At 42.3% G+C, this 21,975-nt stretch overlaps 1 protein-coding gene across 5 annotated transcripts in view; it reads right to left on the bottom strand.

Annotated features, from left to right (window-relative positions):
• Positions 1 to 856: 856 nt before the first annotated feature.
• LRRC3B (leucine rich repeat containing 3B) overlaps positions 857 to 21,975 on the bottom strand; it is a 70,944-nt gene continuing 49,825 nt past the window's right edge. For 2 of the 5 annotated variants that reach the window (XM_028750655.2, XM_028750654.2), the window contains exons 2-3: positions 6,798 to 6,969; positions 857 to 2,121 (exon numbers count right to left, since the gene is read on the bottom strand). In XM_028750655.2, coding sequence (XP_028606488.1) covers positions 1,180 to 1,956 — 777 coding nt within the window. In that variant the 5' untranslated portion in view covers positions 1,957 to 2,121; positions 6,798 to 6,969 and the 3' untranslated portion in view covers positions 857 to 1,179. The remainder of the gene's footprint in view (positions 2,122 to 6,797; positions 6,970 to 21,975) is intronic. The other 3 variants (XM_028750658.2, XM_028750656.2, XM_077916302.1) reach the window with 2 other exon arrangements.

Here is a 21,975-nt window from a genome sequence, read left to right as displayed (position 1 = left end):
CTAGTGTGCAGAAAGATATGTATATATTAGTGCAAATAACATAAAAACTTTGGGAAAAAATGAAATGCAAATTGTGCATATTAGGAAAAAATGCATATAATAATGTGTATATTAGGATAAATTTGCACTAAAATAACTGATGGGTTTTATTGAGGCCTTTAAAAACAACAACAAATAAACTGCAAACCGTTGTGAGAATGTGCAGAACTAAACGAAAGGATGGAAAAATGAGAATCAGAGAGAAAGTGAAATTGACAAATTCATCCATTTCTAATCTCTACACAGAAGGAAGCCTTCTTGCGCTCTCTCTCTCTCTCTCTCTCTCTCTCTCTCTCTCTCTGTGTGTGTGTGTGTGTGTGTGTGTGTTTTAAACCCTCTGATGCTTCAGGATTCTCTGGGGAGGTTTGAAAGAACAGCTAGTTATTGGATTTCCTTCCCTCTTCTCAGCAACATGATCGGTTTCCCTTGATACTTTAAGTTAAAGCTTAATGCCAATTGGAGAGGGTTGGGAGAGAGGTGAAAGATTACAGAAAGACTGGCACACACACTCACACACTCATAGCACTAAGCAGTCACAATGTGTTCTTATCATTACAGATTTTGCCCAATTCTGTGAAATTGTACAAATATTTTTTTTATAAGATAAAGCTGGACAGTGGCAGGATTTTTCAGGATGAAAACCACCCTATTAATTGTACACTGCCTTGATATTTTGTAGGAGTTAGTGGTTTATAAATATTCTTATAAACAAAATAAATCCTATACCACAGCCATTCTAGACTCCTCCACCCTCTCTCATATTAACACGCACACGCGCACACATCAGGCAGACCTTGGTTCAATAAATTAGCCTGTATTTACATGGTTCAAAGTTAAGCTTTTATTTGGTTTTAAATTAAAAAAATAAATTTCATTATTAAAGAGTGGAATGGGTCTAAACTAATGTTTACATATTAGTTTTACTTGGTTGAGAATACCACCAGAGAAACAATAAAGGTGTACTGTTATCACCCCAAACAGAAATCTTTTTGTTAGAAAGTTTTGACAGTGGTATAATTCAGCTTAATTGGGGGGGGGGGGAGTCTTACAGGTTTACAACGAATGTTAGAAGTAAACACCTGGCGTCCGTGCTATGCACATCTAATTTCCACCTCGTAGTCAATCACTGAACCCGAGGCACTATACGACAGTGCTTATGTCATCTGCTTCTTCTGGTTTCTTTTGTCTGCTTGGCAGGGATTTCAAGTACTCGAGGTGCCTGCGAGCATCCTCTTGATTTTGCCGCACGTAGTAAACGACGTAGGATATCACCATGGTGAACCAGCCAAACATGGTGACCAGCATAGCATAATCAGTAGTCTTTTTAGGGAGGTTGCAGAGGTCGGCGTCGGCAGCGTTGAGGAACGGCCTCCCGGCGTGTTCGTCGATTTCTGAAGTCTTACAGATGATGCTGTTGGCCGTTTCGTGGTTGGAGGCCATGCTCCTCAAGACCTGCTGCAGAGTACAATCACAGTGCCAGGGATTGTTTGCGATCCTAGCCCTGGCCTTTAAGTTGTTGAACGCGTTTTTGTGCACACTTTTAATCCGGTTGTCCGACAAGTCCAACATCTGCAAGGTTTCGGCCACCCCTTTGAAGGAGTGTTCGTCTATGAATTCGATAATGTTTTTGGACAAGTTGAGGACTTTCAACTGGTGCAAGTCCTTGAAGATTTCGTTGGGGATGGAGGTGATCTGATTGGAGTCCAGGTAAAGGAGGACAGTCTCAGGAGGCAGGTCTCGGGGTATTTCCTTGAGGTTTGCATTGCTGCAGCTGACATTCAAACCTCCGGAATGGGAGCAAAGGCAACCTTTGGGGCACATACTGGCAGAATGAAAGCACAGTATCATGAGGACAAAGCTTTGTAAGAGCAGACACATGGAGAGGGAGCGAGTTAACCACAGGTCTACCAGATGCATGCTGGGATGTCAGCATAATCACACAGCCACTTCTCATTTACCCAACAGTGGTGGCAAAGGGTCTCAGGCACAAAACGCCAATCTCATCCTCTTCGGCGACGTTGCCCAAGAATGTGTTAATGCGCGGGCGTCCTCATGGTCGGTTTTCTTTTCGAAAGAACATCCCTGGAAAATCAAAACAAAAGAACAACAACCACCAATCAGACTAGAAAAGACACTCATTTCAACAAGGCACAAATGCAATTTACGGTGCAATCCTTGGCATGTCTACTCAGGAGTAAGCCCCAATGAGGTTCAGTAGGACTTATTCCCAGGTAAGTTGCTGTACTCCAACTCCCATCATCTGCAGTGTTCAGGCATGATGGGAGTCCAACACTTCTAAAGAGTTGTACGTTCCGCATCCTTGATGAATAGGAGTATAGTCTTAATTGAAAAATTCAATGGGATAGTCTATTATTTTATTAACGCACATTGCCAACGTGAGTTTCATATGTATTTCCTTCAGAGAACAGACGTCATCCCCTCTAATATTACCATTCTTGAGGGACATTGTTTTTTCCCCTTTTCTTTTTTTTTTAAAAAACAGAGGTTTTCTAGAACAATAGTAATAAAACTTAATTACTTTCTTCCTTTTACAGTAGCAGACACATTAATAAGATTTACAGTGGGTCTCCAGCAGCAGTAACAAATTAGGCAAGCATTTTTGTGGTTAATGGCCTTGCAACAAAGTATTCCGTATAGCTTTCAATTCAAATAAAACTATTTAAAGGAGGGCACATTCTTACAAGAAGAATGCACTCCTTTTCAAAGCAAACCAAAATATTGCTGGATTTCATGGCACAAATACAAGCTTTCTTGCCCAGTTTCCTTTTCCTTCAGAATATTTCAATCTACCTGCATGATAAAGAATTTTGCTACATGTTTGTGGCAGCGACACTGGAAATAAAATATCTTAAAAAATAATATATTTTATTTTAAATTATCACTAGCACTATAACAGAAATGATGGAATACACTCCACTGTAATAATTAAAATGCTCTCTACAATTTTACAGTATCTAAGTGTAACAATGAAAGCAAATGAATGTATTTTTGTCTTTTAACTCTCTGAAGAAAAGTGAAAATATTCAAATAGTTTCCCCTTAATTAAATTTGAACAGAACAGGAGAGCAGACAGTGAAATGTTAACATACAAGATTTTGCGACACAATTGCTTTATTGTCCTTTAAGTATGAACTACAGTCCAGTTTTATAAGTCAAAGCAGGTTCTTTATATACAGACATCTTCTTTTATGCAGAAGCTGAGAGATTTGCCCACCTTCCAAGCTATATTTACATATAAATTATTCTTATTTTATACACAAAGGGAAGTTACTGCTAATTGAATTCCTAGAATGTAAGCTGTGTGAATCATCTTCAATTTTTATTCCTAAATTTGGGGATAATTTACATATCATCTGTTCTCTTAATTAAGGACTGGGTGCAGTATATTGGATATAAAGTGAGGGACAAGCATATGAGAAATCTCTAAGAACCCTAATTTAGCTATAGATATTGTGAATTTTGGCAACTCCCAACATTTTAGTCTTTGCTTCCCATCTGTAAAATGGGGACAATAATGACCCAACTTAAAGAGCAATTATAGAAGAAGAGAAATGGAACAAACCCAACTTGCACACCTAAAATGCTATATAATATGGAGGTATTAGCAATTTGATTTTCCCCCCCAAATGAAGGTGTTGCAAGGTAAAGCATTTCTATTCTGAAATCCCTGCTACAATATGTTAGTAGAAGGCCATTTTTAAATAAATACCAACCATGCACAACTTAGTTTTGTGGAAGCACCTCAACAGAAAAATGATGAGTTTTGTGTGTGTGTTTTGGTGCCTGACTGCTTTTCTTTTTAATTAAAAAAAAATCAAGGAAAGGTAACATTTATTTGTTTAGGCATTTAATTAGTGTTTAATATTTCAAAAATCTCTAAATGGTGTACAGTCAAACAAACAAACAAACAAACAAACAAACAAACAAACAAACAAACAGAATATCATTAAAACACTAAAAAATCCAAGCCCCTATAACCTAAAACCAGTAAACCAGCAATATAAAAGCAAATAAAACAAAAATTCAGAGAAAACATGTAAAAATATTTCCAGTCTTACGGGTTGGAGAAAGCTTGGGCAAAAAGACAAATCTTCCCAACACGTCTGAACATGGAGCTCCAAATCACATGCAGTTTGGCGCCAAGAATGTAATCCTTGAGCTTCTATTGTTTCCAACCATAAGTCCATAGTCAACTAGATGTCACAAAAGAATGACTCTATACTTCAGGAAGCCATTGCCTTGAGGGACTCAACTCATTCCAATACTGAAGGTTCCATGTGGGCGTTTCAGTGGTGTAATCACTGTGTCAAAATTTCACAAAGTACATGTTGTGGCTATAACTTCATAGATGTAGGTTATCATACAGACACAGATGGGCTCACATTAGTGATTGTCCATCTGAATTCAGAAGCAGGAATTTCAGAATCTCATCAGTAGGGCTTAAACAAATCTCGGTATTGAATGGGTTTTGTTCTACTTTCTGCATACTGAATCCTAGTACTAGTTTGGAACAACTGCATGAGAGCTTTTATGGAATACAGTGGTACCTCGGTTTACGAACTTAATCCGTTCTGGAAGTCCGTTCTTAAACCGAAACCGTTCTTAAACTGAGGCGCGCTTTCCCCAATGAGGCCTCCTGCAGCCTTCTACCATTTGGCTTCCGTTCTTTAGACTGAGGTAAAGTTCACAAACCGGGACATTACTTCTGGTTTTGTGGAGTTCATAAACCGAATAGTTCGCAAACAGGGCTGTTCTTAAACTGAGGTACCACTATATCAGATAGTGCAAGATATAAATGTGATAGATCTTGGCTTATCCCAACCTATGTCACATGGTTTTTCTAAGATAGGAAAATCACAAGGAAGCAGCCCTGAGCTCCTTGGAGTGATGCTGAGATACTGCTAGGGCTCAGCCAAAACAGACCACCCAACATAAGAAGATAGGAAAAGGCCTGATGGATCAGGATCCAGAATCCTGTTCTTATAGTAGCCAACCAGGCACCTTTAAGCAAGACCTGGCCACAACAGTGGTCTCCCCACTTGTGATTCCCAGCATCTGATATTCAGAGGTTGAACATCAGAGGTGGAACACAGCCAACAATATCCTTATTCTCTGCAAATTTGTCTACAGTGGTACCCCGCAAGACGAACGCCTCGGAAGACGAAAAACTCGCTAGACGAAGGAGTTTTTCATTTTCTTAGGCGCTTCGCAAGACGCATTTCCCTATGGGCTTGCTTCGCAAAACGAAGCTTGCCCCGCAAGCTCCGGGGATAGCGGGGAAGCGCAGCGCGTCTTCCCCGCTGTCCCTGGACCTCTTTTGAAGCAAGGGGCGGCAACGGGGAGAAGCGATTCTCCCCGCTGCCCCTTCCCTTGCTTTAAAACAGGTCCGGGGACAGAGGGGAAGGCGTGCGCGCCTTCCCCTCTGTCCCCGGAGATTGCGGGGCAGGCAACGGGGAGAAGCAATCTTCTCCCCGCCGCCCCTTGCTTTAAACAGGTCCGGGGACAGAGGGGAAGGCGTGCGGCACTTCCCCTCTGTCCCCGGACGGTCTCCATAGGAACGCATTGATTGATTTTCAATGCATTCCTATGGGAAACCGTGCTTCGCAAGACGAAAAACTCGCAAGAAGAAAAAACTTGCGGAACGAATTAATTTCGTCTTGCGAGGCACCACTGTAATTCTGTTTTAAAGTTGGTGGCCATTACTACATTTTGTGGGAGAACATTGCATAGTTAAACCATGCACTGTGTGAAGTGGTACTTACTTTTGCCGAACCTGAATTCTGCAACATTCAGATTCATTGGATGGCTCTGAGTTCAAGTATTATGGGTGTGTGGGTATGTGGGTGTTTCTATCCACTTCCTCCACATCGTGCAAAACTGTATACACCTGTGTTATGTTGTTGTTGTTTAGTCGTTTAGTCGTGTCTGACTCTTCGTGACCCCATGGACCAGGCCACACCAGGCACTCCTGTCTTCCACTGCCTCCTGCAATTTGGTCAAACTCATGTTGGTAGCTTCGAGAACACTGTCCAACCATCTCATCCTCTGTCGTCCCCTTCTCCTTGTGCCCTGTGTCATGCCCCTCCTTAATTGCATTCTTGGTAAACTAGAAAGGCCCAAATGCTGCAACCTTTCTTCACAGGGGAAATGTCACCACTATGACTAAGACTGAAAAGTTGGGGACTCTTTTCAGCGGTTGGGGTATGGGAGCAGAGATCAAGTACAAGCATACATTTACCATTGGTGCCATTCACACTTCTCACTACAGTTCTACTCAGAAGACTCCAGAGAGATCAGGAAGCACTGCTTTTACCCTTAACTCAGATCTGCTTTCATGACAATGGCATGCATCAATTAGGAGCACAATTGTTTTTCCACCAGGTAGCAGTGGCAGTGGAAAAGGTGAGGGGGGGGAATTGTGTGAAACCATTTTTATGACTTCCCCATATGACTCCCTCTCGACCATTTTGAGCTGAAAATTCATCTCCGTCAAAGTTTTGGCTCAGCTGAGCTCTAAAATATTTTTACAAATATGACAAATAACAACATAAATAAAATTAACAATGATGTATGCATGGGGGGCTGAATTCAAACTATTGGTTCTCATATATATATAAAACCTGAGTTCTGAGTTTTGGGAAGTAGCTGCTATGCCATCTAAATAATCTTCTCAAAAATTAAAGCTGGGGTTGAGAAAATTCAGAGACACAGTGTGTAATAAAAGAAATCTGAAGAACCTGCCAACTTATCGTAGCTTTGATGTTTTGGTGAGAAGCCTTGGAAGGTTGCCAGGTAGCCTCCTATCTGATGATATCCTCATAGGGTGCTGCTTTTTTCTGACAAAGAGGTAGAAAGAGATCTTGCTGAATGAATCACATGGTGCCATCTCATATCTTATGGGCGAGAGGTCTTGGGGACAAAAAGAAAGAAAATGATTGTAGAAAAGGTTGCGCAAAAATGTTTAGTTAATGTTAAAAAACTACTCTTCTCTTCCTTCTAATTTCGTAATATGGAACTTATCATAGAAATCAAGCCAAACAAAAATCGACTGTGCCTTATCCCTGTTGCTAATAATGATAATGGTAAAGGCGGTGATGGGGTGGAACAGTTCTAAATATTTTTAGAGTGAGGAAATGTGGAAGGATGAATACCCCAGCAGACAAATCACAAGCAATGAAAACTGATTTCGATGAACAAAATGTATAGTGCTAGTCCATAAGATATCTCTAAGCAATGAGAGGTTTCGAGTGGGGATCTTAAGTGAAATGCAAATTTTGGCAGTGACTTTCCAGAACTTGATGGTAAGAGAAAACAGCCTTGAAAAGGATACTGAAAATAGCAAGTTGAATGCTGAAGAAACTAAGGGTGCATTTACAATGTGCGTTTGCAAATTTTCAACAATGAAGCAAAATATTTCTTTAGCTCTGTGAGGAGTAAATTCACTTTTAAACAGAGTTCTTATGATTTGATTCTGGCATTCATACATTAAGCATTACATAACGAAATGGGTAAAACTGTTGTCGTACCGAGAACAATAATTTATCCATTCTTGTACCCCAGTTTCATCTCTTAGGCGTACTTTTTTGGGGGGAGGGGATAAAAAAAGGAAAAGTATATGGAGATCTTGTTCATTGCAAGACTTCCTTGCAAAAGATTTGTAAGACCCAGAATCTTATGAATTCATCTCATGTGATGATTTTCTATTTCCATAATTCAGGAATATCTCAAGAATATGTCCTAAGCTAAAATCCTGAACAATAACCTTTTTAAGAAAGCTTTCTATAAAGTCTTTAAAAAGTTTGCCAAAGTCATAGTTCTCCTCACTGAAAAACAACATTTCAAAGGCATCAAACCTTAAGCCTTTAGTAACCAAGCATCAAGGATTCTGAATTAGCCCTATAGTTTTTCCAAATCAGTTCCATTATAAACAGCAGAAGCTGGCTGAGGAACATGCACAGGCAACCCATTAATCACCATCTGCTACATTTAGCAACAATCCACAATACTATATAAACCCATAAATTCACGACCAAGGAGCCATATACGTCTCTGAACATTTCTACACTTGTACCTGTATCTTCCTGAATGGTCTGTCTTAACACAAAGTGAGGAGTTATCCTGATAGGATAAAAGCAGTGCTTTTATGCTACTGCTGCTGTTGTTGTTTTATTTTAAAAAATCCCTCACTGTAGAGACAGTCAAAGGGCTCCTGTTGTTTTCTTAACCATGCATTTCAAAAACCCTAAAGAAATTTCCAAAAAAAAAAACCCTAAAGAAAATGAAAAGAACTCCCAGCCACAGACAGGGTTGGCTAAAGCCAGCCAATCATAAAATGATATATGAAGAATGTACTAGAAAAGAGCCAACGTTGGCAACTGTGGCAGCAAGGAAGTTGCAGAGGTGGGCAAAATACTGGCCAGGTTGCATAGAGGCGAATGGGTAAAAGGGTAATTTGTACTTCAAAACACAGGTGGTAAACTGAAAAAAATATTACAAGTTCTGTGAGTCACTATAAAAGTCCTAGGCCATATTTTGACCCAGGGAGCATTGTCTCACAAAATGGTTGCCACTTCTGCAGATGGCAACGGACATTTGTGTTCATAGAGTTGTAAAGCTACAAGGGACCACGAGGGTTATCTTGTCCGTGTCCTGCAATGCAGCAATCTTTTGCCCAACATGGGGCTTGAAGAACACAACATGATGGAAACACACTCTTCTGCAAACTAGCACACACACATACATGTGTTTGTGTGTAAATACATGCATGAATACAACCACAAACACTCATCCAGTTGCTATCTAGCTCTTACATGTATCTTCAGAATTTGAGGAGGCTTACTCACAGGTAAGGAAGTACAGAAATGCAGCCTAAAATAACAACTCCGAGTTAAAACTGAACAAATCTGCTACCTATAGGTCTATCCTGCTAAGGCAACCAATTGCATTTTGTGGAAACATATAATATAATATAAATATAAAATTTGTGTGTATGTATTAAAGGAGAAAACATTGTTATGTAGTAACTCCATGACTGAAAAATGCAAACAGAGAAAGATCATTAAGAATGTTATTACTTATTACATCCCTAGTTAAAGGTATCACTGTTAAAGTGATTAAGACAACTAAATTGGAATGTTTTGTTTTATTAAAGAACATCATCAGAAGTCACTTGAATGAAGACAATCTATGCAGGCGTGAGAGCAGATCATGTTGTTAAAAGGAACAATAGAACCATATGAGACAAATGCTCTAAAACAAAAGAGGACCAGATAATATATTTGAGACTTATATTCAGTGCTTTTTTTCTGGGAGGGGACGCAGGGGTACGCATACCCCTAAACATTTTGTGAATCTAAGTTTGGCCTCCATGAGGGGCAGTATTTCAATATGACTAGGAAAATGAGAGTACCCCTAAACATTTTTAAAGAAAAAAAGGACTGAATATTGCATCTTTAAGAAGTGTGGCAATAGGAACATAGATAGTCACCATCTAGACACAATGTTGAACACTTCTAAAATTTTAAAGAAAAGCAGAAAGGCTAAACCACCAACAAGTACAATTAGGAATGCAATATTTCAAGCCACCGTAATAGTCCCTGGCAAAACGTAACTTAGAAGGATGCAATTATAAGATTTGTAGCCATTGTCTAAGGCGGGAGATGACAAGAGAGACCATTGCTGCCTAGGCATACAAATCTCCACAGGAAGTATCTGGAACTGAACAGCTAGTAACAATCACAGCCATGCAATTAAATCCAATACCCTCTTAGGAAGCAAATTGCAAAACAAACAACCACAGAAGATATAATTTCAGAAAAGGGAATAATAAAAGAATGGTATGTGGTCCCCAATTACCAGTTAGAAAGCCGCTAATAGGAGAGGTAACACACATACAAACTGTACAGAGACCAGTTAAGAACACCAAAATGGAGGCTTGGGGAGAATGCATGCCCCCAATTCATTTATTTAATTTTTAAATAGATAATCCATTCTACTTTGGGGAGTGCTTTGCAGTATTTTGAAAAACTGCAAAGTAACTTTTTCATTAACACAAAAAAATAAATAAATCTTGAATCAGATTACAAAGGATTTGTGCTTGACGTCTCAGCTTGGAACCCTTAGATATTTGGAAGAAATTCAAAACCAACAATTCAGAACCTAAACTGATGCATTCTAGTAAATTCTTATTCATACACACCCACCCAGGCACACACCTCAGTTAATGATCAAAAGAGGAAAAATTCCAGAAGTGTATTGCACTGTAGTGTGTGCTCATAGCAGGGAAGTCCCTCCTTCCTGGGACGCTGGTACATTTTTATGTTTGTTTAGTTTCTTTGTGCATAATAAAAATGCAAATACATACACACACAAGAAAAGAAGTGCGCTGAAGCAGGGCTGCTGCCTTGCCCCTGAGACTGAGGGGGCCTGGGGTCTTGCGGAATTGGCGTGCACTTATGACATCAGCACGCCTTGTGGCATGCGTGTGTGGCCACCGCAAAATTTTGTGGGCCCTTTCACCGTAAACATTGGGGGTGCCTATAACCCTAGAGTCTGTCAAGACTGGCCCATACGGGCAGGGGTACCTTTACCTTTTTATACTTGGCGGCTATGTACTGAAGCAAAGCCAAGGAAGGGCTATCCTGAGGCTTAATGGTATAGTGCAGGGCTCAGCAAACTTTTTCAGCAGGTGGCCAGTCCACTGTTCTTCAGACCTTGTGGGGGCCAGACTATATTTTGAAAAACATATATGAATGAATTCCTATGCCCCACAAATAAACCAGAGATGCACTTAAAATAAAACCACACATTCTACTCATGTAAAAACACGCTAATTCCTGGACCATTTGCAGACCAGATTTAGAAGGCGATTGGGCCGGATCCTGCCCCCGGGCCTTAGTTTACCTACCCATGGTATAGTAGAACCTCGGGTTTTTTAACTTAATCTGTTCCAGAATACCGTTCGGCTTCTGAAAAGTTCGAAAATTGAGGATCAATGGGTGGGCTGCAAAGTCAATGGGGGGAAAAATGAAAAATGAAAATAATTTGAAAACCGGAGCAGTTTGGGAGCCAAAACGTTTCAAAATGGAGGCGTGAGGGAACCAAGGTTTGACTGTAGCGTATCTTGCTGAAGAGCCAACCGGCAGAATATCAGGAAAGCAGCCAAGATTTAATTCCTTCTGTTATAGAATGGGAGTTATCCCCTTCACTTTTGCCATTCTTTGGTGGTAAGTTTTACCACCCTGCTACTGCATGAACTGCTTGTAGCTCTTATTTCATCATGGTCTTTTAAGAATATCAAGTGATGGTGGCCTTGCTGGTGGCTCGGGGCCACTGGTGCTCTGGCACAATAAACTGTGGTGCAGAAACAAAGGGAGCTATACAGAGCTGTACTTGGGGATGCTACTTGCCTGGGGAAAGAGGCATAAGACTATGGAATACTTGGGCTTACAAAGTCTTAATACTTAGGCCTTGCTAACTCCAAGTGTGGTGTAGTGGTTAAGAGTGGTGGACTCGTAATCTGGTGAACTGGGTTCGCTTCCCCGCTCCTCCACATGCAGCTGCTGGGTGACCTTGGGCCAGTCATACTTCTTTGAAGTCTCTCAGCCCCTCTCACCTCACAGAGTGTTTGTTGTGGGGGAGAAAGGGAAAGGAGAATGTTAGCCGCTTTGAAACTCTTTAGGGTAGTGATAAAGCGGGATATCAAATCCAAACTCTTCTTCAAACTCTTCTTCCAAATTGTAGAATACAGCTGAACCACACATTGTAATGATGATGATGATGATGATGATGATGATGATGATAATAATAATAATAATAATAATAATAATAATAATCTATAATAATAATAATTTATTTCTACCCTGCCCATCTGGCTGGGTTTCCCCAACCATTCTGGGCGGCTTCCAACAAAAGATTAAAAATACATTAAAACATCAGTCATTAAAAACTTTCCTAAGCAGGGCTGCCTTCAGATGTCTTCTAAATGTCAGATAGTTGTTTATTTCTTTGACATCTGATGGAAGGACGTTCCACAGGGTGGGCGCCACTACCAAGAAGGCCCTCTGCCCGGTGTCTGAGAGGTCCTTTGTCCCCATGCATGGTCCTTTAGGACACAGTATAGGAGTTCACAAATTGCAATGCTCTTCAGACTGGCTGAACCATGACATTTGCATGGTTAATTTTGTATCACCAAAGGTATCCATGCTGTTCTCCCACTGTGGTCCACAGTTCAGCCTAAGCTTCTTTTTAAACGCTACTGATATGCATATAGTATATTTAACATTCTATATCTAAAGAAACAAAAATCTAAGATGGAACCTCTGTACACAGCAAGATGAACCACTGTATCAAGTGCATTTATGAAAAACAGGAGCAATATGAACTATTAAGTATTTTATTGTTACCAATGGAAAAAACCAACTATGTTTACTGAGTTGTTATTCGGCTACCATTTACAAGGGAGAAATAATTAGAATTGTAATGGTCTGTGAGCACACACATAAGTGTAATAAAAGGGCTCTATTTCATGTACAACAAGAGCACTAGAGGCTATTTAATGGTTGGCATAATTTGGGAAAGCTGAATCCATGTAATCAGGTTCATCAAAAGCTGAATTTCCAACTTCACTGCCAGATACCCAGCTTTTTAATTGCTATCAAGGTGCCAGTTCCACTTCCTAACCTTGTAAATTGTGTTTCCGATAACATTATACCAAAGACACAACTTAAAAAATAAAAACGCAGATAATCATTAAGGGAAATGGCTAATCAAACACACACACACCTCTCTAAAGGTATAAAAAAGTCTTCAGGAGATGCCTGAAGGTGGAGAGTGAAGAATCCTGCTGAATTATTATTTATTTTGTATTTCTTAGTCGCTTTATCCCGCCCAGGGCAACCCAAAGCAACTTACAACCAACCAACCAACCAACCAACCAACCAACCAACCAGACAACACACTTCCCCCACAGATACATCAAAACCAGGAGGAAAAAGAAATACATTAAAAACATCCCACCTACTTCTAAAAGGCCACAGATAGTTAAAGGCCAAGGCCTGGTGTGGCGTTTGCCCATTCCTTGTGATTATGTTTGTACAGAGGGATGGAAATGGTTAATGTAGATTGACCAATGAGAAAGCTCAGAGGTGGAGCCCACCTGGTTTTGAGGCTCAACCCAGGGGTTTACCAGGGGGAGATAGAAGCGTGAGGGTCAGACAGAGGCAGTAAAAGTCAAACATAGTGGTTGTGACAGAGTGAGAGACAGGGATAGAACAGAGAGAGGAGTGTGACAGTGTGAGATAGCACCACATCAAGTTAAGGGCGTGCATTTGAGAACCCGTTCTGAACATATTTAAAACTTGTTTGTTCTTCAATAAACATTAATCTTTGTTGTTGACTCTACCACCTGACTGAGACTCAGTATTTCACCTGGTTGGTGGCAGCGGAAGGATAAAGCAGTGGTGTACAGGTCAATAGTCCGTGAAACGACCGGGGGCTCTGTACAAACGCCACACCTGGTTATAGAGGAAAGTTTTTGCTTAGCACCTAAAGATATATAACGATGGCGCCAGGTGAGCCTCCCTGGGGGAAAGCATTCCATAAATGGGGAGCCACCATGGAAAAGTCCCCGTTCTTGTGTTGCCACCCTCTTGTGGAGGGGAAACCCAAAGACGGGCCTCTGATGAAGATTGTAGTGTTCAAATCTCCAATGGAAGAGTCTTCCATGCTACTGGCAACTAGTGCTGGGCGATGTATTGATACATCGTCAAAAAGCAGTTTGAATAATTTTTGACACGGCAATAGATCGTGAATCACGATGTGTGTGTGTGCTATGCAAAAAATTGCGATGTGGGGAAACTGTGAAGCCAATCATCACTTCTCTCATGACACCTGCCACCCCTGTTGCTCTGTACTATAAAATAACAGTTCTCTTAATATATTAAAGGTAAGTAGAAACTTACCAGTTTTAAATAGTAACAGTCGCCAAGACATTGCCCTGTTTGCCTCTATGCAGTTACATCCTTATTTCAGACCTTGTGATATATCGGTACAGTGGTACCTTGGTTGTTGAACGGCTTGGCTCCCAAACAAATCGACTCCAAAATGCCACAAACCTGGTAGTGAGTGTTCTGGTTTGCAAATGTTCTTTGGAAGCCGAATATCTGACGCGGCTTCCGATTGAGCGCAGGCAGCTCCTGCAGCCAATCGGAAACCGCACCTTGGTTTTCAAACGGTTCCAGGAGCCAAAGGGACTCCTGGAATGGATACCAAGGTACCACTGTATATTGCGATGTTCAGCTGGTTCGACATCATGATGTTGAAAACCAGACATCACTCAGGCCTACCAGCAACACTAATTGTTTGACTCTTGGTTGAGGCCAGTCTGGCTTCTGTAACGCAAAAGGACAACTAACTTTAACAAGAAGGGTTCACGCTTCCCTCCTTCTTCATATGCTGTGCAAAGGGATGTTAGTGTCTCGCTAGCTTGCTAGTGTCTCAGTTCTGAGTGGCACCTGGCAACTCGCAGAGTGCCATCAATTCCTAATGAATGACCAAAACACCTTGAAGGACGGAACACTAATGGAATAGGAGAAAATAATTTTTAAAAGTGAACAGCAGATTAGGCTGAAAGAAAGAAGTTCAAAAGATCACTGATTCAATGAATAATAGAGATGTCATCATTGAACAGTAAGCCTCACCTTCAAATTATGTAATACCGCTGTTATCTAATGAAATAGCCCCTGGTACCCACAGAGCCTAGGGCTTGCCAATCAGAAGGTTGGCGGTTCGAATCCCCGCAACGGGGTGAGCTCCCATTGCTCAGTCCCTGCTCCTGCCAACCTAGCAGTTCGAAAGCACAAAAGTGCAAGTAGATAAATAGGTACCGCTCCGGTGGGAAGGTAAACGGTGTTTCCATGCGCTGCTCTGGTTCGCCAGAAGCGTCTTAGGGATGATGGCCACATGACCTGGAAGCTGTACGCCGGCTCCCTCGACCAGTAAAGCGAGATGAGCGCTGCAACCCTAGAGTCGGTCACGACTGGACCTAATGGTCAGGGGTCCCTTTACCTTTACCTTTTTACCCCTGGTATCAAGAGTTACATTTAGAAAGGAGACTTGTGGACTCTGGGGAATCTGCCGGGTTGTCTTCTGTAAATTCTTCTTTACTTACAACGGTTTTTCCTAGCGTCTGAAAGAGCTAATGGCCAGATAGAGTTAAGGACCTCACACTATGAACCGTTGACTCTTAACAATTATGGAATTATAAAATGCTAAGGAGAGCCACATGAACATTTATAGCCATAATTATGCTATGATTTCACAGTCATTGAATGCATTGCTCCTTATTCCAGATTAAAGACTTACTTAATTATACTCTGTGTGTAAGTGAATCAGCACTCTCCAATTGATGGGTGCACGACATGCTAAAAATGAATTTAACTCTGCTTTCCCACCTCTTGAGTCAACATTATTGAGTAAATATTACTTCATTGTTTGATTTTGCAAGTGCCCCCAACCCTCGCATTCTAAAGAATTGGAACGAGGCAGGAAGTAGCCTCTTTCCTTCAACATGTTTTGTCCTTCAAAGTGCCAATTAAATAAAAATAAGTAGATTTAAGTGGAAGCCTGATTTTTATATAAGGAACAGCCATTAAAAATAATGAACAGCCATAAAGGAAAGCATTCCAGATCACAAAAGGACTTTTTGAAAATTAATTGCTATTCAGTTTCTAAAAGTTCAGAATTTCTGCCATTCAATTTCTTTGCCTCCCTTTTCTTCTTCTTCTATCCTGTCCTTCCCTTACACACTTAGAAACAGAATTAAAGATAAATATACCATGGTCGTGACCTCATCCTGAATTCAAGAAATGTGGGTTCTGAATGTTGAATATAATGATCTCTAGACTCTCTGTTCAGACTTTATTTTCATGGCATATTCCTAACACACATTAAGAGGAACAGGAATCATGCCCATTGGCCTCTCCATGGCTTATTCCACAGTTTACATACCAGCACATAAGCAGAAGAAATCTAATATTTTGCTAAACTGCCCACTGCATTGTACAGTTTCTTCCTGTTTAGACAATAGCTTTCTCCTGCATAACGTAAATGAATAAGGCTAGTTGACATGTGCAAGGGACTAAAGGGTTCAGGAAATCTCTTTTCTATACCCCATTCAGTGGGCAGCATATAGACTAGGAGTGCTTGAAGAATTTGATCTTTGACAATTCCAACAGAAACAAATCTGATTCTAGCCTTCTGGACTAATGAACAATTAGTGCTTGGCTCTTCACGAGCTTTCACAGTTTCTAAACATTGTGATGTATTTCTCTGCTAAAGAAGCACATCAAAATGTGTTTAGAGATGTGTATTTTGAGAGAAAATGCATTTAAAAATAAGGGTTATTTAAAATGTGCATTTTTTAAAAATCTGATTAATGGTGAAACAGAACAAGTTCAGTGAGTATGCAAACCTGACATGGACTGATTTACCATTCCCTAGTGCAGCCCCAGTAGTGATGTATGGAAGTGAGAGCTGGACCATAAAGAAGGCTGATCGCCGAAGAATTGATGCTTTTGAATTATGGTGCTGGAGGAGACTCTTGAGAGTCCCATAGACCAGTGTTTCCCAACCGGTGTTCCGCGGCACACTAGTGTGCCGCGAGACGTTGCCTGGTGTGCTGCGGGAAAAATTAAAAAATTCGAAAGATATCCGGAGAGGTGGCCTTCAGGCGAGTTTTAATTTTAATTTTCCTTCTCCCACTTAATTCCCCACGCTCGCCCGAGCAGCTTGCAGTCCTCGGTAACCACGGCGACCCGAGGGAGGGGAGGGAACAGGGAAGTCGAGGGCAGCGGCGAGCCGCGATGACGTCAGTGGGCCTCGCCGCCTCGCCCTGGCACGGTGTGAGAGCCCCGGCTAGTGGCGCGAGCTTCGGAATAAGTGGGATCCGCGTGCGCGAGACCGAGATCGCGGGTAAGGAGCTCAGCCCTGGGCAGGAGGAAGCGGGGCCGCGCGTGCGGGCCACATCCCCACAGAGAGCGAGCCTCCCCCGGCCCACCACTCCGGGCAGGTCCACTCGCATGAGGGGGCGGCAATGGCGATGGCCGGCAGCTTGCCTGCAATGCCATCCCTCGAGCAGGCGAGGAGCCCGGAGGCTACCAGATGCGAGTCCTCTTTCCCACCCTGCTCGGGAGTCCAGAGCACTTGGTCGCATTCAGGATCTAGAGTGGGGAAGCGGGGCTTGTGTCTGGGCTGGACACATTGGGCTGCCTGTGCCGCTCGACCTGCGGGGAGAAATCAGGGTGGGAGTCACGACCGTGAGGCAGGGCTGCCAAGTGTGGCAGAAGAGGACACGGCCGTCGCACCTGTCCTTAGGTAGGAGCTTCTTCCGTGTCGACCTGCTGCCCTAAAGTCTTGGCTTTTTTCTTGGCTTTTTGGCGGTTGGCACAGAAGGAAGGCAAGGGGGAGGGGAAAAAATTGAAACTTACACTTTCGTGCGTCCCTCCCGGCGTGACGCTGCGCGCTGACGTCACGGGGCTGTAATGGTGGTGTGCCTCGAGATTTTTTTCATGAAACAAGTGTGCCTTTGCCCAAAAAAGGTTGGGAAACACTGCCATAGACTGCAAGAAGATCAAACCGATCCATTCTGAAGGAAATCAGCCCTGAGTGCTCACTGGAAGGACAGATCCTGAAGCTGAGGCTCCAATACTTTGGCCACCTCATGAGAAGAGAAGACTCCCTGGAAAAGACCCTTGATGTTGGGAAAGATGGAGGGCACAAGGAGAAGGGGATGACAGAGGACGATATGGTTGGATAGTGTTCTCGAAGCTACCAGCATGAGTTTGACCAAACTGCGGGAGGCAGTGGAAGAGAGGAGTGCCTGGCGTGCTTTGGTCCATGAGGTCACAAAGAGTCGGACACAACTAAATGACTAAACAACAACAACAAAAGTGCAGCCCCATCACTTTGTCAGAAAACAGAGAATTTCAGGCTTTTGCTTTCTCATTCCTAGCCTGCATTTTTTTTATAGAGAAAGGCAGATAAGCAAGGGCACCCAATTTACTATGCTTTTCATCATCTAGTACAGTGCCAGCTCATTTCTTGCAATTAACAATTCCAGATGATGTTTGCCACAAACAGAAGTTTCAATTTTGCACACCACTGCTCACCTCATATCAAGGAAGACAGAGGATATATTTTTTAAAAACACAGCTTTTACTCATAGCTAAACCATGTAATTTCTACCCCTGACTTGATTCTGCAGTTCACTTTCATGATCAGGAGTGTTCTGGGAAATGATTTATAATGAGATTTAAAAAATGCTGAAATATACATTTGCAAAAAAAAAAAAAAAAACACCAGAAGTCCTTTTACTTGGTATAGTAGGTACAAAGATTTACAAGCATGATAAAAAAAAATTATTTTTATATGCGACAACTGCAGCATGAATACTATTAGCCCAGCGATAGAAGCAAGAACTACCAACGAAAGAAGAGTGGCAGATGAAACTGATGGACTATGCCAAGCTGGAGAAATTAACTGGGAAAATTTGGAACCAGCAAGACCAAACTTTCCTGAAAGATTGGAAGAAATTTATACAGTCATACCTAGGGGTTGCGAATGTAATCCGTGTGGGAGTCACGTTCGCAACCCACAGCGTTCACAACCTGCAGCGCCACGTCTGCGCATGACGCGATTTGGTGCTTCTTCGCATGCGCCAAAACTCAGAAGTAACCCATTCCGGTACTTCCTGGTTCGGTGCAGTTCGCAACCCAAAAACAGTGTTCGTAACCCGAGGTATGACTGTATTTGAAAGACAATTGTACTCAACTGACATCGCTTGTAGGGTTGCAAGGAGTTTTGTAAGGAGAACTATGTGAATTATTGCGAAAAAGGACTAAGAAGGAGTTTATTTAAGATTTGGATTTTATAGCAATAACTGTTAAAATAAAATGCAAAATCAGAAAGAAAGTTAGAAAACCATTAGTCGAGGTTGACGAAGTCCTAGGCTGTGATAGCCAAAGGTTTGTTATATTGTATAAGATGGGATGTTATGTTTGGAAAATGTGCAAAAACCAATAATATACAGTGGTACCCCGGGTTAAGTACTTAATTCGTTCCGGAGGTCCATTCTTAACCTGAAACTGTTCTTAACCTGAAGCACCACTTTAGCTAATGGAGCCTCCTGCTGCTGCCGTGCCGCCGGAGCACGATTTCTGTTCTCATCCTGAAGCAAAGTTCTTAACCCGAGGTACTATTTCTGGGTTAGCGGAGTCTGTAACCTGAAGCGTATGTAACCTGAAGTGTATGTAACCCAAGGTACCACTGTATACGTTTTGCATCAGTCCACAACTTGCTTTATTGTTAGCAATCTGTAGGTGCTAAATGCTTTGGTTAAAGAAATGTTAGGATTTAATTAGAATGTTAGGACCAGTAATAGCCAGTCTCATGTGCATTTATGATGCGGGTTAGCTGCTGTTAACCCCCTGGAATTAGCATATGTGAAGAGTAAATTAACTTTAGCACACTTCTTGGGTTGTTTGTTGGACACTGTAATCTTAGCCAAATCAACAAGTGTTAAGGAAGTCTGAGAGACTTCTTTGTAAGGTGATAGCCTAGGAGGATAAATAATTAGGGAGTCCAGAGCATCAAAGGATTATGCATTAACACAACACGGGATTGAAGGAAATAGGGTGAGAATGCAAATGTGAGGCCTCTCCCCAGGTAGAAAAGGAAAGCTTAGATGCAATGGGGTTGGTGTTTAGAGTGAGGTAGCCAGGACGCGGGTGGCGCTGTGGGTTAAACCACAGAGCCTAGGACTTGCCGATCAGAAGGTTGGTGGTTTGAATCCCCGCGACGGGGTGAGTTCCCATTGTTTGGTCCCTGCTCCTGCCAAAGCACGTCAAAGTGCAAGTAGATAAATAGGTAGGGAAGGTAAATGGCGTTTCCGTGTGCTGCTCTGGTTCGCCAGAAGTGGCTTAGTCATGCTGGCCACACGGAAGCTGGACGCTGGCTCCCTCGGCCAATAAAGCAAGATGAGCACCGCAACCCCAGAGTCGGCCACGACTGGACCTAATAGTCAGGGGTCCCTTTACCTTTACCTTTAACCAGGAAGCAGAGAGAGGCTGCAGAGGAGGGATGATGATACTATGGAATAAGCTGGTATATTTTGGGGTACTGCTGCTGCAAGCCCCTCTATCAGTAAACTCAGGTTGTATATATGTAAATCAACCACATTATTATTATTAATTTGCATACCACCCTTCACCCACAGATCGCAGGGTGGTTCACAACATAAAAATACAATACAAACAAAATACATAAACACAAACCCTGGAATCTGGCTACCGCTCTGCAGATTGGGGGTGGCATGTAACAATATTATAGCACCTATTTTATTTGTCTCAATTGCAAATTTTGTTTCCAGCTTATTTGATACAAGTACTCTTTTATGTTAGTACTGTCCACATTTGCCTGGTTATTTTTTTTTTGGGGGGGGGGAATTACATGTGAAAATAAAAAAAATGTTTTGCAAATAAAAAGGAAAAACACAAAAACTAGTTAGTCCATTTGCTACAGGCCAGAGAGAGAGAGAAGTTTTGATCACTATCAGAATCATCTACAGGCTGTGATTTGGCAACTAACATAGAAGACAATGACAAAAAGAGTAAAAATCAGTACTAATTTTTTTCGGGGGGTACTCAAGGGCACGCAGTACTGGTGCCTCTTTTGTTGTTGTTAAAATGTGTGGCACTTACTGTAACAACTTCACGGTGAGTACCGGCACCTATTTTTCTAGGAAAGAAGCACCGGTAAAAATCTATGCACGTTTATCTGGGAATAAACTCCACTGAACTCAGCTGGCTTCCTTAGGAAACATGCATAGGATTGTGTTGAAAGGTAGGGTTTTTTGTGTGTGATACTGCTTTCTTATGTGCATGAAGATTCCAACCAGGCATTTAGTTGCAAACAGATTCCCTGGCTACGCTTTAATGAGTGTCTGGGCATAAGATTAATGCTTTCAGCAAGACAGAAGACGTGACGTAATGTGTACATTTTCACAGCTCTATGCAGAGGATGGGCCACTGCTAAGAGATGAAGCTCAGTCTATATTGGGCAGGGGTCAGAGAGTACCGATTCTCTGTTGTTACATCATATCAGCAAATTCACTGTATATTCACATACCACCAGCAATCAAATCTTTTAAAAATGAAGTTTGAAGTCTAGTTTTAATAGCCTGCATTGATGAAAACAAGAGTTTAAAAAGCCCATAAAGGTAAAGGTAAAGGTACCCCTGCCCGTACGGGCCAGTCTTGACAGACTCTGGGGTTGTGCGCCCATCTCACTCTATAGGCCGGGAGCCAGCGCTGTCCGCAGACACTTCCGGGTCACGTGGCCAGCGTGACAAAGCTGCATCTGGCGAGCCAGCGCAGCACACGGAACGCCGTTTACCTTCCCGCTGGTAAGCTGTCCCTATTTATCTACTTGCACCCGGGGGTGCTTTCGAACTGCTAGGTTGGCAGGCGCTGGGACCGAGCAGCGGGAGCGCACCCCGCCGTGGGGATTCGAACCGCCGACCTTTCGATCGGCAAGCCCTAGGCACTGAGGCTTTTACCCACAGCGCCACCCGTGTCCCCTCAGGTTGGTAAAAGGCTGCTTTAAATACAGTCGTAGCTTGGATCCCCAATGCCTTGCAAGTCAAACGTTTTGGCTCATGAACACCGCAAACCCGGAAGTGATTGTTTCGGTTTGCGAACCTTCTTTGGAACCCGAACGTCTGGCGCGGCTTCTGTGGGTTTTGATTGGCTGCAGGAGCTTCCTGCAACCAATTGGAAGCCATACCTTGGTTTTGGAATGTTCTGGAAGTCGAACGGACTTCCAGAACGCATTCCGTTCAACTTCCAAGGTACCACTGTA

This window comes from Podarcis muralis, chromosome 12 (assembly GCF_964188315.1).
Source record: "Podarcis muralis chromosome 12, rPodMur119.hap1.1, whole genome shotgun sequence".
NCBI classification, from domain to species: domain Eukaryota; kingdom Metazoa; phylum Chordata; class Lepidosauria; order Squamata; family Lacertidae; genus Podarcis; species Podarcis muralis.
This window is presented reverse-complemented; position numbering and strand designations above follow the sequence as displayed.